General features: G+C 48.2%; 1 protein-coding gene across 1 annotated transcript; it reads right to left on the bottom strand.

Moving 5' to 3' along the window:
* Window positions 1-5,314: 5,314 nt before the first annotated feature.
* LOC133348261 (voltage-dependent anion-selective channel protein 2-like) lies at window positions 5,315-14,287 on the bottom strand. The gene is made up of 8 exons (XM_061560982.1): window positions 13,934-14,287; window positions 13,778-13,827; window positions 12,951-13,103; window positions 8,813-8,865; window positions 7,782-8,009; window positions 6,811-6,961; window positions 6,382-6,439; window positions 5,315-6,289 (listed from the first exon to the last, which is right to left on the bottom strand). Exons 1-8 carry the CDS (start codon window positions 14,013-14,015, stop codon window positions 6,198-6,200), a joined length of 867 nt encoding a protein of 288 aa, XP_061416966.1. The 5' UTR covers window positions 14,016-14,287; the 3' UTR covers window positions 5,315-6,197.
* Between the last annotated feature and the right edge of the window lie 9,419 nt (window positions 14,288-23,706).

The raw sequence follows: 23,706 nt of genomic DNA, 5'->3' as shown, positions 1-23,706 counted from the left end.
TGTCCATGATGGTTAGGTTATTTAGCGAGTGTCCATGATGGTTAGGTTATTTAGCGAGTGTCCATGGTGGTTAGGTTCTTTAGCGAGTGTCCATGTTGGTTAGGTTATTTAGCGAGTGTCCATGTTGGTTAGGTTCTTTAGCGAGTGTCCATGTTGGTTAGGTTATTTAGCGAGTGTCCATGTTGGTTAGGGTATTTAGCGAGTGTCCATGTTGGTTAGGTTCTTTAGCGAGTGTCCATGTTGGTTAGGTTATTTAGCGAGTGTCCATGTTGGTTAGGGTATTTAGCGAGTGTCCATGTTGGTTAGGTTCTTTAGCGAGTGTCCATGTTGGTTAGGTTATTTAGCGAGTGTCCATGTTGGTTAGGGTATTTAGCGAGTGTCCATGTTGGTTAGGTTCTTTAGCGAGTGTCCATGTTGGTTAGGTTATTTAGCGAGTGTCCATGTTGGTTAGGGTATTTAGCGAGTGTCCATGTTGGTTAGGGTATTTAGTGAGTGTCCATGTTGGTTAGGGTATTTAGCGAGGGTCCATGATGGGTAGGGTATTTAGCGAGTGTCCATGTTGGTTAGGGTATTTAGCGAGTGTCCATGTTGGTTAGGTTATTTAGCGAGTGTCCATGTTGGTTAGGGTATTTAGCGAGTGTCCATGTTGGTGTGTGTATGTTGATCTTCTTTCGCACCGTAAATAGCCAACCATGCTCATTGGAGGTGCGGGTGAAGGACAACAAACTAAGCACTGAAAGCAGTTCTAAAGAAAATGAATTTTCAATTCAGATTTTGAAATGCGTAGCTCCAGAGACTTTCTAATATCGGAAGGAAGAACATTCCAGACGGCTACAGAAGTACATCTGAAAGCGTGCGATGCAGCGACCGTCTTTGTTCGATGGTTAGCCAAAAGCTGCTGGGAGGATGACCAGAGTTTGCTTGATGGTTTATGCTCCCTGATGATATTGTGGTTCATTTGTGGCAAGCACTTTGTATGTAATGCGCGCAACCTGAAAATGCTGCTCGATGAGCACTGGGCAGACATGGTCGGATTTTGCAGTACCCGTCATGACGCCTACCAAATAGTTTTGTACACGCTGTAGCTTGCTAATGTTTTTTCCAGATGTGTCGGAAAGTAGTGAGTCGGAATAATCGAGCCTTTGCGATACTATACTACTATTTGGCTATGTGATGTCTCAATAGTGGTCAAATGTGTCTTTAAGACCTAATATTAAAACATGGATCCTCCCACAACTGTTTTCGCCTGAGCACCAACCAGCAGAACTTTTTATTTTACTGGATTAAGCGGCATTTTGTTTTGTGAAAACCACACGTGCACCGCTCACGTGCAATCTTCAAGGTTACCAAGGCTTTGACTTCACTGCAGTGTACAATTGTGCACCATCAGCATATTGATGGAACTTTATGTCATGCGATGAGATGACATCAGCGATTGGAGAGACGCATGTTGAGGATGGACCCCTGTAGTACGCCACCGAGGCACAGCAAAGGTAACGACTGTTCGTCACCCAGCTTGACGAACTATGATCGACCATGTACGTGTAATGATGACTTGACACACTACTCCTGAGATAGCACTTTATTGAAGACACGTTCACTTGACATCAGGCGTAGATCCCACTGAAACAGCCCAAAGTCTCCCGCGCATATCCCATCTATATACCAACCGAGGCCACGCTCCCCTTCTCGATCATTCTCGCTGACTCAAGACGCTCTACCGGCAGACTCTACCGTCCTCTTTCCGTCGTCTCACCACGCTCCCTTCTCGAACATTCCCGTAGCCACCAGTCCCTCCGCACTCACAACTGATACCCATCATTACCTACCGTGGCCACGAGTGCATTTGTACTGGAGGCTGACCTCCCTGTCATTACACCTCCCGTGGCTACTAGTCCCCTCACACCGCATGCAGGCTCTATTGTCATTAAATAAGTATGACTCAATCCACCCAAGTACCATACCTGATACACCGAACCTTAATCTTAGCCACCCGATGAGTATCTCATGGTCGTTGATGTTGAAGGCGGCTGAGAGATAGTGGGCAGCCAACTATTCAGCACACCTGTCATCCATGATCTTGTAGAGGTCATTGGGGATCTTTAGTAGAGCCGCCTCAGTGCTGTGGAACTTCCGGTATGCCAACTGCAACCGGTTGAATCTCCCTATCGGAGCGATGTGGGTAAGTAACCGCTCAGGATTGAGATCGGACGATAGTTTACAGGATCACAATAGCTCAAGCCAACATTCTTCAGGAGCGGTTTTACCTGCGACCTTTTAAACCATATTTTTTTTTACCAGTTTGGGAAACAGCCCCCACTAAACAAAAACATTGCCAGATGGACAATTAGTGGCACGAGCACTTCCGAGCATGAATGTAAGGTTAATGACTGGCCCCGGAAGGTTTAGGGTTATGACTGACCCACAAAAGCGGATATCACATCTTTTATCTCTTTCGGCCACCTCTGATCCACAAATGAAACAGCGTCACTTTCCAACTCTCTTTGCGCATTAAAATATTCATTAGCATGCGAAAGAATTTCAACATTCATACGTTAAGTGATCATTGTTGACCGAGATGAGAGTATTAACTCACGACATTAGAGAACCCAGTATAATAACTGTTGGCTGCCTAGATTTGAACTTTGAGCCTCCAAGCCACCTCTTCTACTACCCATCATAGTGATGAATAGTGAAAAGGGAATTTAATGATTCCAGCTAAGCCACAGATGACCTAAGTTTTGACTGAGGGTTAACATATCCAGACATTAGCATTAGCTCTACTCCTTACAATTATTATTAATTATACGTGTTTACCGGGGAAAACCACACCGAGTCTCAAGACCCTTTTTCAGGAGAGTCCTGCCAAATTTTAACAGTCGGGGGGAAATGTTACTGCCGCTATGCATAATCCCAATTGAGTCATTTGGAGGTATTTTTTCAGCATTGGAATGTTTGATCAACACCAAATGCATTGTGTGAGGAGTGTTGTTTAGGTATAGAAGGAAACGCATGCTGAACAGGGGGAGAACATATAAACTGCACAATGAAAGGTACCCAAGTTGAGCATTTAACCCAGGATCTTCTTGCTATTACCCCATGTACCACCCATCAAAACAGACTTCAAAATAAGGCCTGTCACTGATCCTAATTACACTAATCAAAGGCTAACCTTAACCACACTATTCAGATTTTAGTTTGAGTACCAACCTTCACCATACTTAAAAAGCAATAATCTCACCTGGCACTTTCCCTTTTCCTAATCCTTAGCACATAACCAAGCCCTATTTTACCTTTCGTTTACATTGGGTGGAAAGGTGGTGTATTTGGTAACACGTTGGCATCACAACAAGAATGGTCTGGGTTCGATTCCTAATTTCACTGCCTTCCTTCGTGGAGTTTGTTTGTTGAGTGTGAATAAGTGCGTGTGACTATATAAAACCTACATCTCTGCTTTATTGACCTGGTCAAGGCCTTATGATACCATCAGTAGGCCTGGGCTCTGATTTATTCTTCGTGCTTTGGGAGTCCCTGACCTGCTGATCACGATCATTAAGGACCTTCATGATGGTGAGCGGGCCTGGGTAAAACTACGTGGCCGGGAGTCGGAGCCATTCCCTGTTCACTTTGGGGTGCGACAGGGATGTCCTCTGGCTCCCACATTAATGAACATCTATTTCGACCACGTAGTTCGTGAAACCTTCAATCGCTGTACTGGAGGAATTTCCATCTGGTACAGATACAATGGGAGGCTGATCGATGCCCCGGGTGCGGTCAAGGGATGGCTCCCTATTGCTCAACCATGTTATGTATGCCGATGATCTGGTAATTGCTGCTCACTCAGAGGAGGAGTTGGAGGCGCTGCTGCTGAATCTGGAGCTTTCCACTAAGAGGTGGGGAGTTACCATCAGCCCCACCAAAACTAAGCACCTGCCTGGGTATTTTGTACCATCGGACACTCCACCCCCACAACTCCCAATTGGTGATAGGGCAGTTGTGGAGAGTGGAGTTTCCTATACCTGGGCAATGTGCTCGTGACCGGCTCCGGTTTGACAGCAAAGGGCTCACTCCGAATCAGTCGATTTCCATTATCTTTGCATCGGTTGCGTAACGCTGTGTGGAAGCTACCTGGTCTGTCGCTTCACCCGAAACTTCAGGTCTTCTCGGCCACAGTCATTCCCTCCCTTCTCTACGCTTGCAAAACATGGACCCCCCCCCCTAATGGAACATCTTCGCCGGTTAGAAACATTTAGGCTGGCCTGCCTACAATCCATCCTGGGTTTAACCAGGCTGGATTGTGTGAGGAGCTCACATATCCTTGAAAGATCTAGACAAAGTCCCATCGGTGAGCTCCTCCGGCAGGCAAGGCTGAGTTGGCTGGGTCATGCCTAAACAGCTTTTGTTCGGAAGTTCTGCTAGTTGGCACTTAGGCTCAGGCAAAGAAAAATTGTGGGAGAATCAGGTGTGGCAGTCACAGACTCCAGGATTCCGTTTTCTACTCATCTATCGAGCCTCGGCACCATATTCGACCAAAATGTAATTTGATCACGACGTGCAAAAGTCAGGTCTTGCAATTTTCATATCAGGCGTCTACGACACATTCGACCACTATCGAGTCGTGAAATATCCAACACGGTGGAATGTAGAATAGTATCAACAAACCTTGATTATTGCAACTCACTACTCGACGGGATGTCTGCCAAAACATGACCAAACTGCATGTACAACATTCTTTGGCACGTGTTGTGACGGGTACTGCAAGATCCGACCATGTCTGTCCAGTGCTCGCGAAGCTGCATTAGCTTCCAGTTGTCCAACGAATACATAAGGTCGCACTCGGACACAAAAAGTGCTTGCCACAAATGATCCACAATACTGTACTTTGATTATCTCATCAAGGAACGTAAACCACCACACGGATTCTGATCCTCGCAGTACTTTGGGCTAGCCATCGAACAAAGATGGTCACTGCATCACGTGCATTCGAATGATCTTCCTTCCGATATTAGGAAGCCACTGGAGCTATGCAATTCAAGATCCAGAGTTAAAACTAATTTCTTGAGAACTACTTCGTGTTTAGTTTCTTGTCTGTCCCCTGCAGCTCTGATTAAGACGGTTGGCTATGTACGGTGTGAAAGAAGTGAAACATACATACATGCTAAGCCTAAGCATAATGGAGGAAATAACTTTTTCGTTAAACGCTATGAGAATTTTGCAAGACAATGCTTCTTCCTGGTTCTTTCGGTAAAGTCACGTAGAAGGGAAATAATAAAATAATAAAAATACAACATAATAAAATAAAAAAAAGACAATGCTTGTCGGATAAATGCTTTAATGCAAGGACAGCAGCAGCCAGTGCTTTTAGAGCACGCCACAAAGTATACAGCAGGACATGAATTAACAGGGGTTCTTCACCGAATTTCTTATTAAGTGTGGATCACAAACATAGATACTGCCAACAAAACACAACTTGGAAAGTGTGCCAAGCACGGAGAGATACACACTTGGATTTATACTGAGGCAGCAAGCCTGCGAATATGTCCAATGAGAAACGGAGTGAGGACCACGTTTGCGGGTGCGAGGTCCACTGTAGCAGCAGCACCACCGAGCGGGTGTTGGTGGTGTGGGGGGCCATTCACCCGACAGTGGAGACCACTGTTGGAGGTTTAGTTTACACTGCTCATCACAACACTGCGAAAGATTAGCCACTGCGGAACAGTTTACATTCCCACAATTCCATATACTGCAATCACATAACCTTGCACAATTCACTAAAACCGTTTAGTTTTTAATGTACAATCGCCCCAGATTTAACACGTTTGGACATTTATTATCGTGCACAGGAATGTTATATTTGATTTCGCATCAGTTTACATTTGTAGCATTTATACATAGATTTATATAAGTTCCAGAAACAAAGAATGTATATAAACTGTGCAATTATTCACATTATAACATTGTTTTAACCGTAGTGTATCGACAGAGATTAGGGTCTCCTTATGTATCCACATATCCATGTGTATGCATGTTGAAATGCTTTCACATCATATGTAGCCAACCGTGCTAATTGCAAGGAGTATATATACATGTGCAAAATTCCTTAACGTGCAAATATGAGCCCTGTGTCGGAACCCGCGTCGCACGCGTGTACTTGCACGTGTGCATCACGCGCGCACCGCCCTCCGGCCATGACGAGACTAAGCCTCCAGCTCCAGGCCCAGCCCAAGTTTGTGACCGCCAGAGTTGATATTCTTTACATCGAGTAGTCCACAGAAACTCAGTTTCACTCCTACACGCACACACATACACAAGTGAACGTCACGCTTCACCAAGGCACCTCGGCACGTGTAGGCTGTGGAACCGTGCACAATTAGAAGTTACCAGGCCGCAGGGCTTGTGTGTAGCTCAGTCCCAGCAGGCTTGCACTGTTCATCTTCCCCTGCAACAAAAGCACGACTGCTGACATCGTTGTAACAGATGCAGATGTTGTGCGAGTGAGTTATAATAAAATATTTAAATTTGATGAGACTGGCGGCACATGTCGGCGAGTCTGGTAGATCGTTCCATGCTGAAGCAGCTCCGTGTCCGAGCGAAAGTGCCTGTTCGGGTTTTTATTCTGGCGACAGTTAAAACGTTATAATTTTTGGACCGAAGAGCTGTTATCTTGTGTTTTCATGTCTTTAAAATCACCTGAATGTTCAGCAAATAAAACTATCATGCTGCATCCCCAAGTGTGTGCCAAGTCCATTTCAACCCTGCCTAGTGCAAGCACCCTTTACAAACGTGCGGTGCATGTGGGGCAGTGAGTACCGACACGGAGGCATTCTGGTCGATCTTGTAGGTGCCCCCCAAAGTGAAGCGTGGGTGGGGGGCACCGGCACTCCAGGCCAGACGCACAGCCGTGTCGAGCCGCTCGCTCACACGCTGGAAATAGGAACCCGAAAACTCCACTCCGTCAACTCTGCAAACACGCGTAGTGGAAGCCAAGCACGTGTTGGCTACAAATGTTAACAGCAACAATAGCATGGAGCAGGGATGATTTTCATGAACATAAAAAATTCGGATTTTAAAATTTCTAAGGAAACTTTGTAACCCATTTGTATTTTTGGATAATTACCATCGTGTACTATAATCTGACTGGATGGTTCAGGAGCAGAGCAAGTGCCTAACAACTGGAACGTTGCCAGTCCAAATCCTGGTTGGGGGTTGAGTTGGCCCATCATACTGCCAAGGCAATACAATGAGTACCTCTTTGTGGGGTAAGAAAACAGTGGTTGTCTTAAAGATAGACTTAGCCCTGCCATAAGAATGAGTAATTTCCACTACTGGGTCAAAATTGTAAACAATAGATGAGCAGTGGATAATAGGTCATTTGAGTGGGAAATCACGTGACTGATGTAATGTGCTTATGCTCAAAAGCGATGTCACCCAATGTCACGTGACGCCCGCAGAACTGACGCAACATCAGTGGCGTAACTTTGGTTTTCAGATTAAACCAAAACATTGTCTAATCATCCAAAATTTACTCTGTAGGCCAAATTAATAGATTCTCAAGATCATTCTGAAATCAGGAACACATTCCGAGTGTGTTACGGGTGTACAATAGACATTGTATTGCATCACCCTGCGCTGAAACGTCCTGTATTGTTACTCTTGAAACCACGTCACATTGTGAGAAACCAGCGTTTCCCATCCCATTGAACGTCATCCTGATTCCGTCATAGAACACAACATGTCTCAACACACAACTTGGCCACGTGGCAGACGCACACTGGGCGTACACGTTGGTAAGAAGCTGGAAGTCCTCGGTCATGTATCCCAGCGAAATGCGGTTAGAAGTGATCTTCCTTTTGCCAACGTCGAGCCCCATGTGGTACCCGGCGAGCCAGCCTCGGGCTGCGAGCACCACGGAGCTGGCCACAATGGGCCCTTCCAAGGACACATCCACATCCGTTGTGGCCGAAACAAATGGTCGTGCATATAGAACCTTCACCAGCCCAGTCTTCTTGCTACATTCACGGATAAAATACAAATTAATGACAGCAAAATCACTGCAGAAATGTAGGTCTCACCATCATCCATAATTATAAATACACTCAACCAACAGTTTGTTATTATTGCACTTGTTGCTCCAGGAAAGTCACACTGAGTCTCAAGACAATTTTTCATTGAGGGTCCTGCCAAGTTGTCGTGGTAGTAGGCGATGTTTCTGCTATGTGTTGTCCCAATTGAGTAATTTGCAGGTATTTTTTTAGCATTGGGATTTATGTCCAACACCAGTTATGTTGTAAGTTTTCAGCTATGGTAGGAAACCGGATAAGCGAGAAGATCCACGCAGAACAGGGGGTAGAACACACTCAGGACCTTCTCGCTGTGCGGTGCGGGTGTTGCTCCTGACTGCCACCATCCTGCTGCCCACTGCTGAGTGGAAGCTTCCTTAAGCCACTGCCTTCACTTCTCACGGTCTTGCACTGCCACAATACACCCATTAACTAAACTTGAACTTATTTCATCGCTGCATCTCTTCGGTGAATGTCCCGACGGATGCACTGCATTACTTGGCTGCCACTTATTATTTCTGACCATCCTTCATCATCCCTTACCGCCACGCTGCATCCTTCTCAAGCTCGCTGTGTAGCACACGACCATACGAAGGCCACAACCGATTACCGCTTCTGCAGTCGCAACTCAGCTTCTTCACCGAACAGTTTGTTAGGCTTTCCAAAGTTGGATCAATTAAATATTTCATTAAACCTCTCAAGCATTAAAGACTGTGAAGACTTCAATATAAACACACATAAACGTCACTTACCCAGTGTTTGGAGAAAAACTTGTGTCAAAAACCAACTGCAGCCCCTTTGCCAACTGCAAGACAAACAAGCACTTGAAGTACATAGCAGCTATACTTTGCATGTACGCACATGGCAGGTAAGCCGTGGCCTACTCACGAGGTTGGACAAGTTTGGTGTCATGTATCCTTCGGTTTGTGATGAATATCCACAATTCAAGGTAACAGTTCAATTCAATATTCTCTAAAATTTCGCATGTTACTCTAGTGTGCCTTGTCTTGTATTGCGTTTGAGGGTGAATTTGTTTAACGAAGAGACCAGGATAAGCCACATTTCCAAGGGCGACCTGGGTCACCAAAATAACAAAATACACAAATGAAGCAAATAGAAAGCAGAACAAAACCACGTGACAGGATAAACTGAAACCAGTGCAAATGCTTAATAATGAACACGATAATGTACTAAACAAGACAGTAATGAACAAAAAACAATATAAACACATAAAACATTGTAAATGTTGTGGCTTTGCTCTCCAACACCCCGGTGTGCTGTACTAGTGACGAATTGGCACGTTCTGTTTATGTGACAACCCTTACTAGTTGGCTGTGTCGGGCAGTGGCGGGTTTTAACGACACATTTATATATTTACGCGATCTAACCCAAAAAAAACCTCTATTATGGACATAACACATAATAAATAAACACAAACGCGATGTGTATTCGGAAACGTGCAGTTTTTGGATGGAAGTTGGCTCTGGCAAGATAATCCCGGAAGCCCACGCCACCCATTTGTAATCAGCGTTGTTGCCCCACCTGTGTTTAGAATAATGTAAATAATGTTTAAGAAATGTGCACACAGAAAATGATGGATGTTTACACAGATCCTTGTGCACGTGCTGTGCGACGGCTGCTTGCGTTGTGGCCGAAACTTCGTGAGAATTGTATTTTATGTTTCATTTTTAATATTTTATTATTTCCCTTCTACGTGACTTTACCGTAAGAACCAAGAAGACGTACGTGTGTATTCGTGAGTAATGCGTGGATGGATAGCGAGCACACGAGGTATACTCTTAGTTCTTTCGGTAAAGTCACGTAGGTAAAAAATGAAATTAATAAAAATAAAACAATAAAAATCACGACGTTTCGGAGGCAACACAAGTCTCCGTCATCAGGTGGGACCGTCACAGCCAGATTTGCTGCATCAAGTGAGGCAAGGATTCAAGATGTAATCCCTTAAATGCAAGTTGAGGGGGGAGGAGAGGGGGGGGGAGCTCATCAGAATGTGGTAGCCAATGAATGGAACGTATCGGGAGGGAGGGGGGCAGGGCTAAAAGAAGGCACGAAGTGCTACGTAGAACGTATCGGGAGGGGGAGGGGGGCGGGGCCAAAAGAATGCACGAAGTGGTACACGAGAGTCGGCGGCGTGGACGTGGTTGTGCGCAAGCAACTACTGCTGCACACGCCAACGTATTGGACGGAGAGGGGGCCAAAAGAGAGTGTGGGGTGCAAGTGTACGTGGACATGTGTATGTACAAGCACCTGTTGATACACATGATAGAAAAGAACGAAAATGCCCATGTTTATACCAGTGCTGGCTGAACAATGAAGAGAGTACTGTTAAACACTGGGGATGTTAACACTCGGTAAAGTAAAGTAAAATAGTGCCTGTCAGATAAGATGGTCCAAAACGTGTAAATAAGTCTTTTTTGCATGGTTGATAACATCTTTCCAATGATTACTAAGTTTGTACCCATCATCACGGTTGAAATTATGTCTGTGTTTGTATATCTGAATGGCTTCGTGTACAAACCTTTGATGGTAGCCAGAAGGCTTGCAGAGCACCTTAGTCTCGGAGAAAACAACTTCATGAGAGCCCACCGCGTTGTAGCAATGATCGGCACCGGCGGACGACTCAATTTTGCCGTGTTTCAAATCTGACTTGTGCTCGCGGACACGATCAGAGACATGACGTTTCGTTTCCCCAATGTAAGTCACCACAGCTGCAACTCAGTTTATAGACTCCAGGATATTGCAAGTCAGGGATGACATCCTTCACAGATGGAATTAGATCATGGATTTAATGTACTGTACTGAATCGGACTTGGATCTTGTGTTTGTTTAGAATTTTGGAGATCTTTTGGTCACGCCTGCTCATGGCTCTGTGGAGAGCTCATGGCATTTCTGACCAACACCACCTGGCCAGTGAATTGAGACATGTACATCGGGCCCTCAGGATGAACGGATACTCTGAACGCACCATCCGCCAAGCTGTTTCTCCCACCATACAGAAACAGCCACTTGAAACTCCGATCAAAACTGTCACGTTACCATACATAGCAGGCGTGACCAAAAAGATCTCCAAAATTCTAAACAAACACAAGATCCAAGTCCGATTCAGTACAGTACATAAAATCCGTGATCTAATTCCATCTGTGAAGGATGTCATCCCTGACTTGCAATATCCTGGAGTCTATAAACTGAGTTGCAGCTGTGGTGACTTACATTGGGGAAACGAAACGTCATGTCTCTGATCGTGTCCGCGAGCACAAGTCAGATTTGAAACACGGCAAAATTGAGTCGTCCGCCGGTGCCGATCATTGCTACAACGCGGTGGGCTCTCATGACATTGTTTTCTCCGAGACTAAGGTGCTCTGCAAGCCTTCTGGCTACCATCAAAGGTTTGTACACGAAGCCATTCAGATATACAAACACAGACATAATTTCAACCGTGATGATGGGTACAAACTTAGTAATCATTGGAAAGATGTTATCAACCATGCAAAAAAGACTTAATTACACATTTTTGGACCATCTTATCTGACAGGCACTATTTTACTTTACTTTACCGAGTGTTAACATCCCCAGTGTTTAACAGTACTCTCTTTATTGTTCAGCCAGCACTGGTATAAACATGGGCATTTTCGTTCTTTTCTATCATGTGTATCAACAGGTGCTTGTACATACACATGTCCACGTACACTTGCACCCCACACTCTCTTTTGGCCCCCTCTCCGTCCAATACGTTGGCGTGTGCAGCAGTAGTTGCTTGCGCACAACCACGTCCACGCCGCCGACTCTCGTGTACCACTTCGTGCATTCTTTTGGCCCCGCCCCCCTCCCCCTCCCGATACGTTCTACGTAGCACTTCGTGCCTTCTTTTAGCCCTGCCCCCCTCCCTCCCGATACGTTCCATTCATTGGCTACCACATTCTGATGAGCTCCCCCCCCCTCTCCTCCCCCCTCAACTTGCATTTAAGGGATTACATCTTGAATCCTTGCCACTTGATGCAGCAAATCCGGCTGTGACGGTCCCACCTGATGACGGAGACTTGTGTTGCCTCCGAAACGTCATTATTTTTATTGTTTTATTTTTATTAATTTCATTTTTTGCCTACGTGACTTTACCGAAAGAACTAAGAGTATTAATCCTTGCAGTCACGAAAGCTTCAAATCTAGAATGAACACACGAGGTATGCCTGTGATAGCGAGCAGCGCCGGCGTGATTAGTCGCTGGGCCGAGTCCTTGCACCGCCAAAATGTCCCTTTGCCCCCAGCCGAGTTCGCACTGCTTAGCGGTGAATCGCTGCTGTGTGTGTAGCAGTGAGGCGTGTGTAGCGGCAGCGGTGAGCAGCAGTGACGTGCGGTGAGGTCAATGGCTGGGGAGGCACTGGCTCGTGCCAGAGACAGATTCACAGAGGGGGGCGTGGCCTCACCGAGGGGGGCGTGGACGCTTGCGTTGCGCCCGAAACGCCGTGATTTATTTTATTTTATACCTACGTGACTTTACCGAAAGAACCAAAGAGCATGAAGGGGTCTACAAACATGACATTGGTGACATGCTGAGATAGTAACAGGCACGCGCTTATTGCCCGCGCTCCACCTAGTTACTGAGGGGTTGCGCAATCAGAGGGGAGGCTGAGCTCGTCGCTGCCTCACCTCTCGTCTCTTCCTGTATTTGCAGCGGAGCTCTGCAAATTTGGCGATTTTGACTATAAAAATGATTGTAATCGTACAGAAATGACATTTATAACACAGATCAGTGGAAAAATCTTAATATTTTTTTAATTTTTTTTACACTTTTCGTAACAGCTATTTTCATTGTCGCATGGCAGGTGAGGCTCTGCCCCCCCCCCCCCTGCCTCCCCTGGCCGCACGTCGCACCTGGTCGTCCACCGAGATGCGGGTCCCCAGGCAGTTGTCGGTGCTCCAGCACTCGACGAGGCGCAGGCCGCGCTCGGGCCAGCGGTAGCGCGTCTCCAGGGCGCCACTCACGCGGCCAGACTCCGTGTGGGACGCCCCGCGGGTGTTGAATTCCTGCCCGGGGGGGTGGGGGTGGTGGTGGTGGGGGGGTGGTGGTGGTGGGGGGGTGGTGGTGGTGGGGGGGTGGTGGTGGTGGGGGGGTGGTGGTGGTGGGGGGGTGGTGGTGGTGGGGGGGTGGTGGTGGGGGGGTGGTGGTGGTGGGGGGGTGGTGGTGGTGGTGGTGGGGGGGTGGTGGTGGTGGTGGGGGGTGGTGGTGGGGGGTGGTGGTGGGGGGTGGTGGTGGGGGGGGTGGTGGTGGGGGGTGGTGGGGGGTGGTGGGGGGTGGTGGTGGGGGGTGGTGGTGGGGGGTGGTGGTGGGGGGTGGTGGTGGGGGGGGCACAGAGAGAGGCGGTGGAGCCGTGGTCGTCGTCATCTCGACACCCTCCGCAGAGTCCGATGCGAAGCTCTCTCTCTCGGCGAGGCTTCGTGCGTCTTGGCGCATTTCGCTCGCAAGGGAAAGACATCGCTCATCCCCTCTTCCCATATTGCCTCGTCTCACCACTTAGTCTCATCAGCATAGTTCGACTTGCTTGCATCGCGTGTGATGGGCTGTGTGCGGTATACGTCGCTGTGTCTGTGTACAAAGACGTGGAGTCTGCTTGTTCTTGTTTCTCGTCTTGCCCACAAGGCCGCCAATGATTATTTTGTGTTAAATCCGCTCGGCCATTCCATGGCGCATCAGCCCTCACCACTCCACTGGCCGCCCTGGTCGTGAAGTCCACCCTGACGAGCCCGAAGCCTGCGGCGGGAGAGAGAACGGCAGCGCCGATTAGTCGGTGCCACGGCCTCCTCGCCTGGCTTCGTCACTCGCGGACGAGGCTTCGTGAGTGAGTGGCGCCGCTCACCGTAGCCCTTGGTGAAGACTTCCCGCGCCGCCTCGCCCAGACTCTCGAAGAAGGGCGGCGCCTTCTCCTCGCACCGCGCCATGGCCCCGCGGGAGGGGACAGGGAAGGGAGGAGAGAGACGGGGGGGAGCCACAGGAGGCCCTCACGGGGCAGGTGGTGGTGCCCCTGGCGCGCGACGTCCCCTCGATGCCGCGGGGTTTCCTGTCGCCCCGTCAGCTCGCGCTCCCGACACGGACCGCACACGGACAAGGCGCAGACGCCGCGGCCGCGGCTCCCCGTCAGCTGCTCGCGTCGGCGCCGCGTTGATGGCGAGCGGCGGGGGGGGGCCCTTCTCACGCCGCGCGCCACTTCCGCCGCGTCAGAGGCGGAAGTGGCGCGCTGCGTCATCACCCCCCCCCCCCTTGGCGCTGCGTCATCACCCCCCCCCCCCCTTGGCGCTGCGTCATCACCCCCCCCCCCCGTGGCGCTGCGTCATCACCCCCCCCCGTGGCGCTGCGTCATCACCCCCCCCCCCTTGGCGCTGCGTCATCACCCCCCCCCCCCCGTGGCGCTGCGTCATCACCCCCCCCCCGTGGCGCTGCGTCATCACCCCCCCCCCCCCCTTGGCGCTGCGTCATCACCCCCCCCCCCTTGGCGCTGCGTCATCACCCCCCCCCCGTGGCGCTGCGTCATCACCCCCCCCCCCGTGGCGCTGCGTCATCACCCCCCCCCCCCCGTGGCGCTGCGTCATCAACCCCCCCCCCCCCTTGGCGCTGCGTCATCACCCCCCCCCCCCCCCCGTGGCGCTGCGTCATCACCCCCCCCCCCCCCCCCCCGTGGCGCTGCGTCATCACCCCCCCCCCCCGTGGCGCTGCGTCAATCACCCCCCCCCCCGTGGCGCTGCGTCATCACCCCCACCCCCGTGGCGCTGCGTCATCACCCCTCCCCCCCGTGGCGCTGCGTCATCACGCCCCCCCCCGTGGCGCTGCGTCATCACCCCCCCCCCGTGGCGCTGCGTCATCACCCCCCCCCCCGTGGCGCTGCGTCATCACCCCCCCCCCGTGGCGCTGCGTCATCACCCCCCCCCCCCGTGGCGCTGCGTCATCACCCCCCCCCCCGTGGCGCTGCGTCATCACCCCCCCCCCCCCGTGGCGCTGCGTCATCACCCCCCCCCCCGTGGCGCTGCGTCATCACCCCCCCCCCCCCGTGGCGCTGCGTCATCACCCCCCCCCCCGTGGCGCTGCGTCATCACCCCCCCCCCCCCGTGGCGCTGCGTCATCACCCCCCCCCCCGTGGCGCTGCGTCATCACCCCCCCCCCCCCCCCGTGGCGCTGCGTCATCACCCCCCCCCCCCCCGTGGCGCTGCGTCATCACCCCCCCCCACCGTGGCGCTGCGTCATCACCCGCCCTCCCCGCGGTCTCCCTGCTCAGCACGGACGGCAGCACTCGTGCTCCTCCTGCAGTACAACTGCAGCACTCGCACGCTCCTCCCTGCAGCACACAACACGCTCCTCCCTGCAGCACACAACACGCTCCCTGCAGCACACAACACGCTCCCTGCAGTACACAACACGCTCCCTGCCCCTGCAGCACACAACACGCTCCCTGCAGTACAACTGCAGCACACAACACGCTCCCTGCAGCACACAACACGCTCCCTGCCCCTGCAGCACACAACACGCTCCCTGCAGTACACAACACGCTCCCTGCAGCACACAACACGCTCCCTGCAGTACACAACACGCTCCCTGCCCCTGCAGCACACAACACGCTCCCTGCAGTACAACTGCAGCACACAACACGCTCCCTGCAGCACACAACACGCTCCCTGCCCCTGCAGCACACAACACGCTCCCTGCAGTACACAACACGCTCCCTGCAGCACACAACACGCTCCCTGCAGTACACAACACGCTCCCTGCCCCTGCAGCACATAACACGCTCCCTGCAGTACACAACACGCTCCCTGCAGCACACAACACGCTCCCTGCAGTACACAACACGCTCCCTGCCCCTGCAGCACACAACACGCTCCCTGCAGTACAACTGCAGCACACAACACGCTCCCTGCAGTACAACTGCAGCACACAACACGCTCCCTGCAGTACAACTGCAGCACACAACACGCTCCCTGCAGTACAACTGCAGCACACAACACGCTCCCTGCAGTACAACTGCAGCACTCGAATTGTGCGTCCCCGACCTGCCCTGGCAAACGAGATGCTCTGTCTCAAGGGAGCAATTGAGTCGCATTAAACTAAAAACGATTGCACCCACGCGTCGATGATTACGGGGTCCAATTGGTTCGAGTGACAGGGAAGCAGGTTGCAGGCTGTAATCGCTCTCAGAACAGAAATGGCAAGTTGGCACGGGATTTCACACAGAAGCGCTCTCGTGCCTCCCACTGGCCACTTATGGAACCCCCCAGGTATTATTCATAGCGACGTCAAAGATCACCACCACCAATCACCATCAAGTTATCGTGGCGCCAAGATCGATGATGCCACCACACCTCGATCCTCCGCCAAATCCCGCAGCTACTGCAGTTCACTCGTGAACCCAAAAATCTTCCCCAACAAGTCTCCCACCATATGGCCTTAGGTCTTCTCTTCCCCTTGATCACCGGGCTCGATAATAAAACAATAATCTCTACAACACTTGGGAACGTTAAAACGCTGCAAGTCCAAAACGCTGTAAAGTGATTTGACCTCCCTCTTATGTACTGCACACATCTCTCATGATTCAAATGTATTCGAGCCTGGTGGTTCAATACTTTGCATTCTCCATGAGCCCAGACCATCCGAAGGCAGTCTACTTTCATTAATTTTTTACCTACGTGACTTTACCGAAAAAACCTAAGAATATGAATCCTTGCAGTCACGAAAGCTTCAAATCTAGAAATATGTACACGGCTCGTGTATTGACCCATACGCAATGTCCACTTATCCACACCAATTGGATCAGCTGTATTGCAACTCCACGTGCAGTACCTCCAATCAGCAACCACGCTATATCCACTGCTGGATGCATTTCTCTCCAAGCGGTCCTCATCCCGATGCAACAATCCATCTCGCACACGTGCTCATGTCATTGCTCCATCTCAACAGCAGTCATTCTCTCGAACGTGTTCGCTCATTTGACTGCCAGTCCTTAGTTTCGACCACTGGCCATCACGCCTTCCAGAGCACCGTGTCCTGGCCTAGGGAACTGTTATACTGGTAGGAACGAAGTGGACCAGACCACCAATAGATTCATGTGTCCGTCCATCCGTCCGACTGTCCGTCCGTCCGTCCGTGTATCAACATCGCCCCCTACTGCAAACACTTGGCATGACCCTACAAAAACCTTTAGACTCAGTGACGCTATCCTGGTAGCAACATCGCCCCCTACTGCAAACACTTGGCATGACACGTGTAACATTCCCTTATTCCCTGAGATAGCTTTTAATTAAAACTTTGAAATTAAATAAAAAAAACTCACAGCGCCCTAAAGCCTACAGCTAGGCCTAAAGCCTAGAACTAGGCCTGAAACTCTCCCTTCGTATCGTACCCCCGCGTGTGTGAAAGGGAGTTATGTTTAACAATGTTACATTCCCTCATGTTTTTAAATAGAAACATTTAAATGTAAAGCTTTTACATAAATCATTAAAACATTTAAATTAAAAATTAACTCACAGCGCCACAAAGCCTACAGCTAGGCCTAAAGCCTAGAACTAGGCCTCAATCTCTCCCTTCGTATCGTCCGATTTGGTGTAGCAACATCGCCCCCTACTGCAAACACTTGGCAGGACCCTACAAAAACCTTTTGACTCAGTGGGGCTTTCCTGCCTTAACAAGTGTAATAATAAACTTTGCTTCAAATTTACTTTACTGAAACGCAGCACGTTTTTTTAACAGAGACAAGCTACATTTATTAACACAGAGACAAGATACATTTAATCGCCTTATTTGTACACGAAAAGCACGGCGCGAGGCCTAGTGCGGCAGGCTTCGCGAGGCCTACTGCAGAGAAGGCTTCGCGAGGCCTACTGCAGGAGGCTTCGCGAGGCCTAGTGCGGCAGGCTTTGCGAGGCCTACTGCGGAAAAGGCTTCGCGAGGCCTACTGCAGAGAAGGCATCGCGAGGCCTACTGCAGAGAAGACTTCGCGAGGCCTACTGCAGAGAAGGCTTCGCGAGGCCTACTGCAGGAGGCTTCGCGAGGCCTACTGCGACAGGCTTCGCGAGGCCGTCCGTCTGTCTGACAAGATGGCCGCCCGCTCCCCCTGCGATCCGTGAACTAAATGAACTAAACAAGATGGCCGTCGCATCCGGCGCAGCCAATGACATCGCCTGTTGCAGTCCTTGCTGTGGGTGCGCGAGTCAATGGGGAGGGGGGTGTGGACGTCATCGCACTGTGGGCGCGCGAGTCAGTGGGGAGGGGGGTGTTGACGTCATTGCTCTGTGGGCTCGCGAGTCAATGGGGAGGGGGGTGTTGACGTCATCGCTCTGTGGGCTCGCGAGTCAGTGGGGAGGGGGGTGTCGACGTCATTGCTCTGTGGGCTCGCGAGTCAGTGGGGAGGGGGGTGTTGACGTCATTGCTCTGTGTGCGCGCGAGTCAGTGGGGAGGGGGGTGTGGACGTCATCGCTCACCCCCCATGCACAAATCATTTTCTTTTTAACTCCTCTATACCCGGTCGATATCCCTGTACCGGTATTAGTATTATTCCTACCAGCCCACCCCGCAGGGTCCTGTTTAAATCAGAATTATGGCTCCAACTTGTGTCTGCTCTCTGATCAGTGAGTTTATCTGTTGCAGTGAAATTCCAATCATTAATTTCTCCATGCTGCTTTGTCAGTGCCCATGTTTCCCATCCACGTGTCACAAGGTAATATGCAATGATTGAATACTTTCTTCTGTAGACAACCAGATGGTGTAAAAATTAAAGGAATATCAAATAGCATTGTGCCTAAACCTTTGCAGACTACAGAGGCAATTTTACTTTGTGTAAATGTACGCAGTCATCCAAGCTCTCAGAAACCAAGGTGTAAATAAACATGTTTACAATTAAACCAATTTACAAATATATAATAGCTGCACTAAGGTTGTATGAAGACAACACATCCTTGAAAGGGAGTCAGACAAGGAGATGAAAATTTACCACATGTATTCAGAGCAAATGTACGTTTTTTATTGGATTGGAAATGTAAAGGTATAAGTTTAAGTGAAAATAAATATTAACCATCTAGTGTACCTCTCATGAGATCAAACTATTTTTTGATAGACAGTATTATAGATGTAAGTGTACACAATTCATGTGTTGTGTTTTTTGCAGACCAGTAGAATCAAAGCAGACCAGTGGAGTATACTGTCAAGTACAGCACACTCGTTTTACGTATTATCGTTGCAGGATAAAATTTGGTTTTCTATGAATTCCAAATGAATTCGCTACACCACTGGCTTAAATATTTCAGCAGTGACAATTTAACAATGACGGTTATTCCGTATTACTACAACACTGACAACTGGAATGTTAAGAAAAAACTAAACTTTCAAAAACGTGTCACAATATTTAAACGAGAGCAATGAACACAAACGCTGACGTGAGTTTGATCACGGAGGGAATAAAGTGTCTCGTCATGTCGTCTCAGTCTCTGCCACGTCCCACAAGAATTCCAAGGCTCCAGGATTCTCCTCTGTCTGCTCTTCCTCTGATTCATATGCCGATGTCGCTGACATGAATACACACAAATATACATGAATGTGAAACATTTGTTGAAATCCCTATCTTAAGTACGAAAATAAAATTATGAGTCTTGACTTACAGCTTTCGTTACTGCAGGAATTCATATTCTTTGGGTCTTTCGGTAAAGTCACGTAGATAGAAAAAATGATAAAATAATAAAAATGAAAATAAAGTGAATACAAATATCACGTTTCGATCGCAACACATTTTTATTATTTTTGTTATCATTTTTTCTATCTACGTGACTTTACCGAAAGACCCAAAGAATATAAAATTATGAGGTTTCAGAATATGTACACAAATCCCTTATAGTATATCTTGGGGCAGGAATGTGGTATATTTCAGAGCGCTCTACAGAACATGACATTAGGACTAATTTCGAGTGAACTCAATAATGCATTGGGCTCGAATTGATGCAATTACTGTACTAAAGTACAAATAACGAAGTCTTCAAAATTATCGTGAATAATACGTCAATGCTCATGGTGATATTGTTACATAGTCCTCCTCCTTAATCGTACCGGACTTCCCACTCAGTTTCGATTTAAAGCTTTCGTGACTGCAGGGATTCATCTTCTTGGTTCTTTCGGTAAAGTCACGTAGAAGGGAAGTAATAAAATAATAAAAATAAAACATAATAAAACAATTCTCACGACGTTTCGGCCACAACGCAAGCAGCCGTCCTCAGGTGAAAACCAGGTCCGTCGAGGCGACAGAGTCTGAATGAAACAGCACACGAGCTTGGAGCATATATATAAGCTGGGCGCATTGACAAAGGAATTTGCATATCAAAAGGAATTTAGCATATTTATGGGAAATGCAGGAATGTGATTAGTACTGCATATGCATGTGCATTATGCAGGATTAACAGCATCAAAGGGAGCTGCAGTTACTGCTGCTGCAGCAGTTGCTGCTGCTGCTGCAGTTTCTGCTGTTGCTGCAGTTGCTGCTGCTGCTGCTGCTGCACTTGCTGCTGCTGCTGCTGCTGCAGTTGCTGCCTTATCCATTTTAATATAACACTATGTATTATTCTACCCACCCTAATGTGTATCATACTGCTATATGTTTACTGTACAATTACGACACCATACATTACTCTGCACACTGCACCATGCCAGTGAGTGGAACGCGGTCTGAAAGTCACCGTAAACGTGAACACAATCAGTTAAGATCCGAAATGGTTTATTACGTCCTTCCAATGATTGCTAAGCCAGAATCCATCTTCTCGGTTGAAATTGTCTCTGTGTTTGTATATGTGGATCGCCTCATGAACGAATCTCTCATGATAGCCAGATGGCTTGCAGAGAACCTCTGTCTTGGAGAAGTCAATGTCATGTGAGCCCACTGAATTGTAACAGTGATCTGCCACGGCTGAGGTGTTTGTCCTACCGTGTTTCAGGTCTGCCTTATGTTCACGGATGCGGTCCGAGACATGTCGTTTGGTTTCTCCAATGTAACTGCTACCACAGAGGCAACTTAGTTTGTAGACGCCAGGGTACTGTATGTCTGGAACCACATCTTTTACAGACGGGACCAGATCACGGATTTTATGTACTGTGTTGAATCGGACCTGGATCTTGTGTTTAATCAGGATTTTGGAGATCTTTTTTGTGACCCCAGCAATGTAGGGTAAGGTGATGGTCTTGAAAGGCTCCTCAACAGGATCCTTCTTGATGGTTGGAGTGATGGCTTTGCGGATTGTGTAGGAGTAACCATTAGCCTTAAGAGCTTGGCGTACGTGTTTGAGTTCACTGGAAATGTGTTCATGGTCGGAGATGCATTGGGCTCTATGATATAGAGTCTTGATGAGGGAATTCTTCTGGGATGGATGGTGGTGGGAATCCGGTTATAGATAAGCATCCGTGTGGGTGGCTTTCCTGTAGACAGAGTGGCTCATTGAACCATCAGGTCTCCTTTTGATTAGGACAGCAACAGCAGAAACTGCAGCAGCAGCAGCAACTGCTGCAGCAGCAACTGCTGCAGCAGCAGTAACTGCAGCTCCCTTTGATGCTGTTAATCCTGCATAATGCACATGCATATGCAGTACTAATCACATTCCTGCATTTCCCATAAATATGCTAAATTCCTTTTGATATGCAAATTCCTTTGTCAATGCGCCCAGCTTATATATATGCTCCAAGCTCGTGTGCTGTTTCATTCAGACTCTGTCGCCTCGACGGACCTGGTTTTCACCTGAGGACGGCTGCTTGCGTTGTGGCCGAAACGTCGTGAGAATTGTTTTATTATGTTTTATTTTTATTATTTTATTACTTCCCTTCTACGTGACTTTACCGAAAGAACCAAGAAGATGATTCCCACTCAGTATTAATAGAACATGAGATTACTCAGAAGTTTCTCCGAAAATGTGGACATCGCACCCAGTTCTCTGCTTACCGGTCGCCGTATGCACGGATTTGTCGTCACTAAAGAGATCGATCAAAATCCTCCACTCTTTCTTTCCTTCATCCAGCTTTTGCGACTGCTATGAAATCAAGTTTACATACACGAACGGTTAAATGTTAATGTTTTTTTCTATATAATTCATGAAGGTAAAAGTTAAAGGGACAGTTCTGCTGGTGGAAGAGCCTCCACTAGAGGGCAGTTGGTCTACTCTTCCACGCTGACCAGACGTGTTAAAGGAAGTAGGAGTACCTACTATACCTTATCTAATCGACTGTGGGGAACCCATTTAGACGACTGGGTCGACAGAGGCAGTGGGCAGATCTTAATAAACTTGGCCCATTGTTTAAACTGCCACACCAGAATAAGGAATTTAGCCGATAACCTCTTTTTTGTAAAACCAGTGAACAAACCATTACACCACGGCAGCTCTCATGAAGATACTGTGAATTAAACGGTGAGTGTATACGTACCAAAGCAAATATACAATTGTATCAATGATATGTTGAATAGTTAGTCACGCCTTTCCCTTAAACGTCATTACAGTATTGTACTTTTGACTTGAATAGAAAATTTGCTGATTGTGTTATGTCAACAGTTGCAGTACTTTGTTACCACATCATGTTCCACTTCGTGCATCTCATTTTCCCAAGGCACCCAGTCATCCATGTGCTCTTTGATTTCTTTAAACTCTTCCAAGCCTTGGTTCTCTTTGTCCACTTCCCAAACATCTTCCACATGCGACTGGTAAAGTTAATGTAAATAGTCATTCGTACACTAACATGAAAGTAATTAAAGTAAAGATTTTAATGTGTATAGCTTTAGATGTTGTGCATACTGGCGACAAGTATTTAGTGATCAAATTTCAGTACTTAAATGGATGTATAGTTGAAATGCATTTAATAAATGAAAAACTCCTGTATCACTTACGTCTGAGTCTGTCGTGGAGAAATTAGAGCTCTGGGAGTCTATGTCCATGTTTGAATCATCTGCATTGCATGTTTCTGCACACTGTCCATGAAGAAAATAATTGCAACTGTCCTGGTCCGGACCTATCAGAGTCTCACATGTATCCCAAGGCGCCTGTGTGTGTTCCCGGTCAGTACACCGCATCTGCTTTTCGAAGAACCCACCAGGAATCATGTCTGTGGCTTGCAGGATAGTATCTGTCTGGTACCCTTGGTTATTTCTGCCTTGCGATGTTTCTCTTTTAAAATCCTCATCTTCTGTCACATCTCCACAGTGCCTGGCCACCTGAAGCAGTCCGGTGTCACCTTCTGCTGCCTCACACACCTCGTCTTGCTCACTGATGTTATGTTTTTTTATCCTGACCTGTTTGGATCTCATTATGAAAAGGAACAGTTACTTTCATCATTATTGCTCGTTTCATGACATATTTTTGAACCTTCCTGAAAAAGCACTAGAATAAGGAATTTAACCGATAACCTCTTTTTTGTAAAACCAGTGAACAAACCATTACACCACGGCAGCTCTCATGAAGATACTGTGAATTAAATGGTGATTGTCTACATACCAAAGCAAATATACAATTGTATCAACGATATATTGAATAGTTAGTCACGCCTTTCCCTTAAACGTCATTATTGTTCTTTTGACTTGAATATAAAATGTGCTGATTGTGTTATTTCAACAGTTGCATGTACTTTGTTACC

This window comes from Lethenteron reissneri, chromosome 27, assembly GCF_015708825.2.
Source record: "Lethenteron reissneri isolate LAM-NWPU_2019-01 chromosome 27, ASM1570882v1, whole genome shotgun sequence".
NCBI lineage: Eukaryota > Metazoa > Chordata > Hyperoartia > Petromyzontiformes > Petromyzontidae > Lethenteron > Lethenteron reissneri.
Note: the sequence above shows the minus strand (reverse complement) of the source record. Positions and strands in the feature narration are given on the sequence as shown.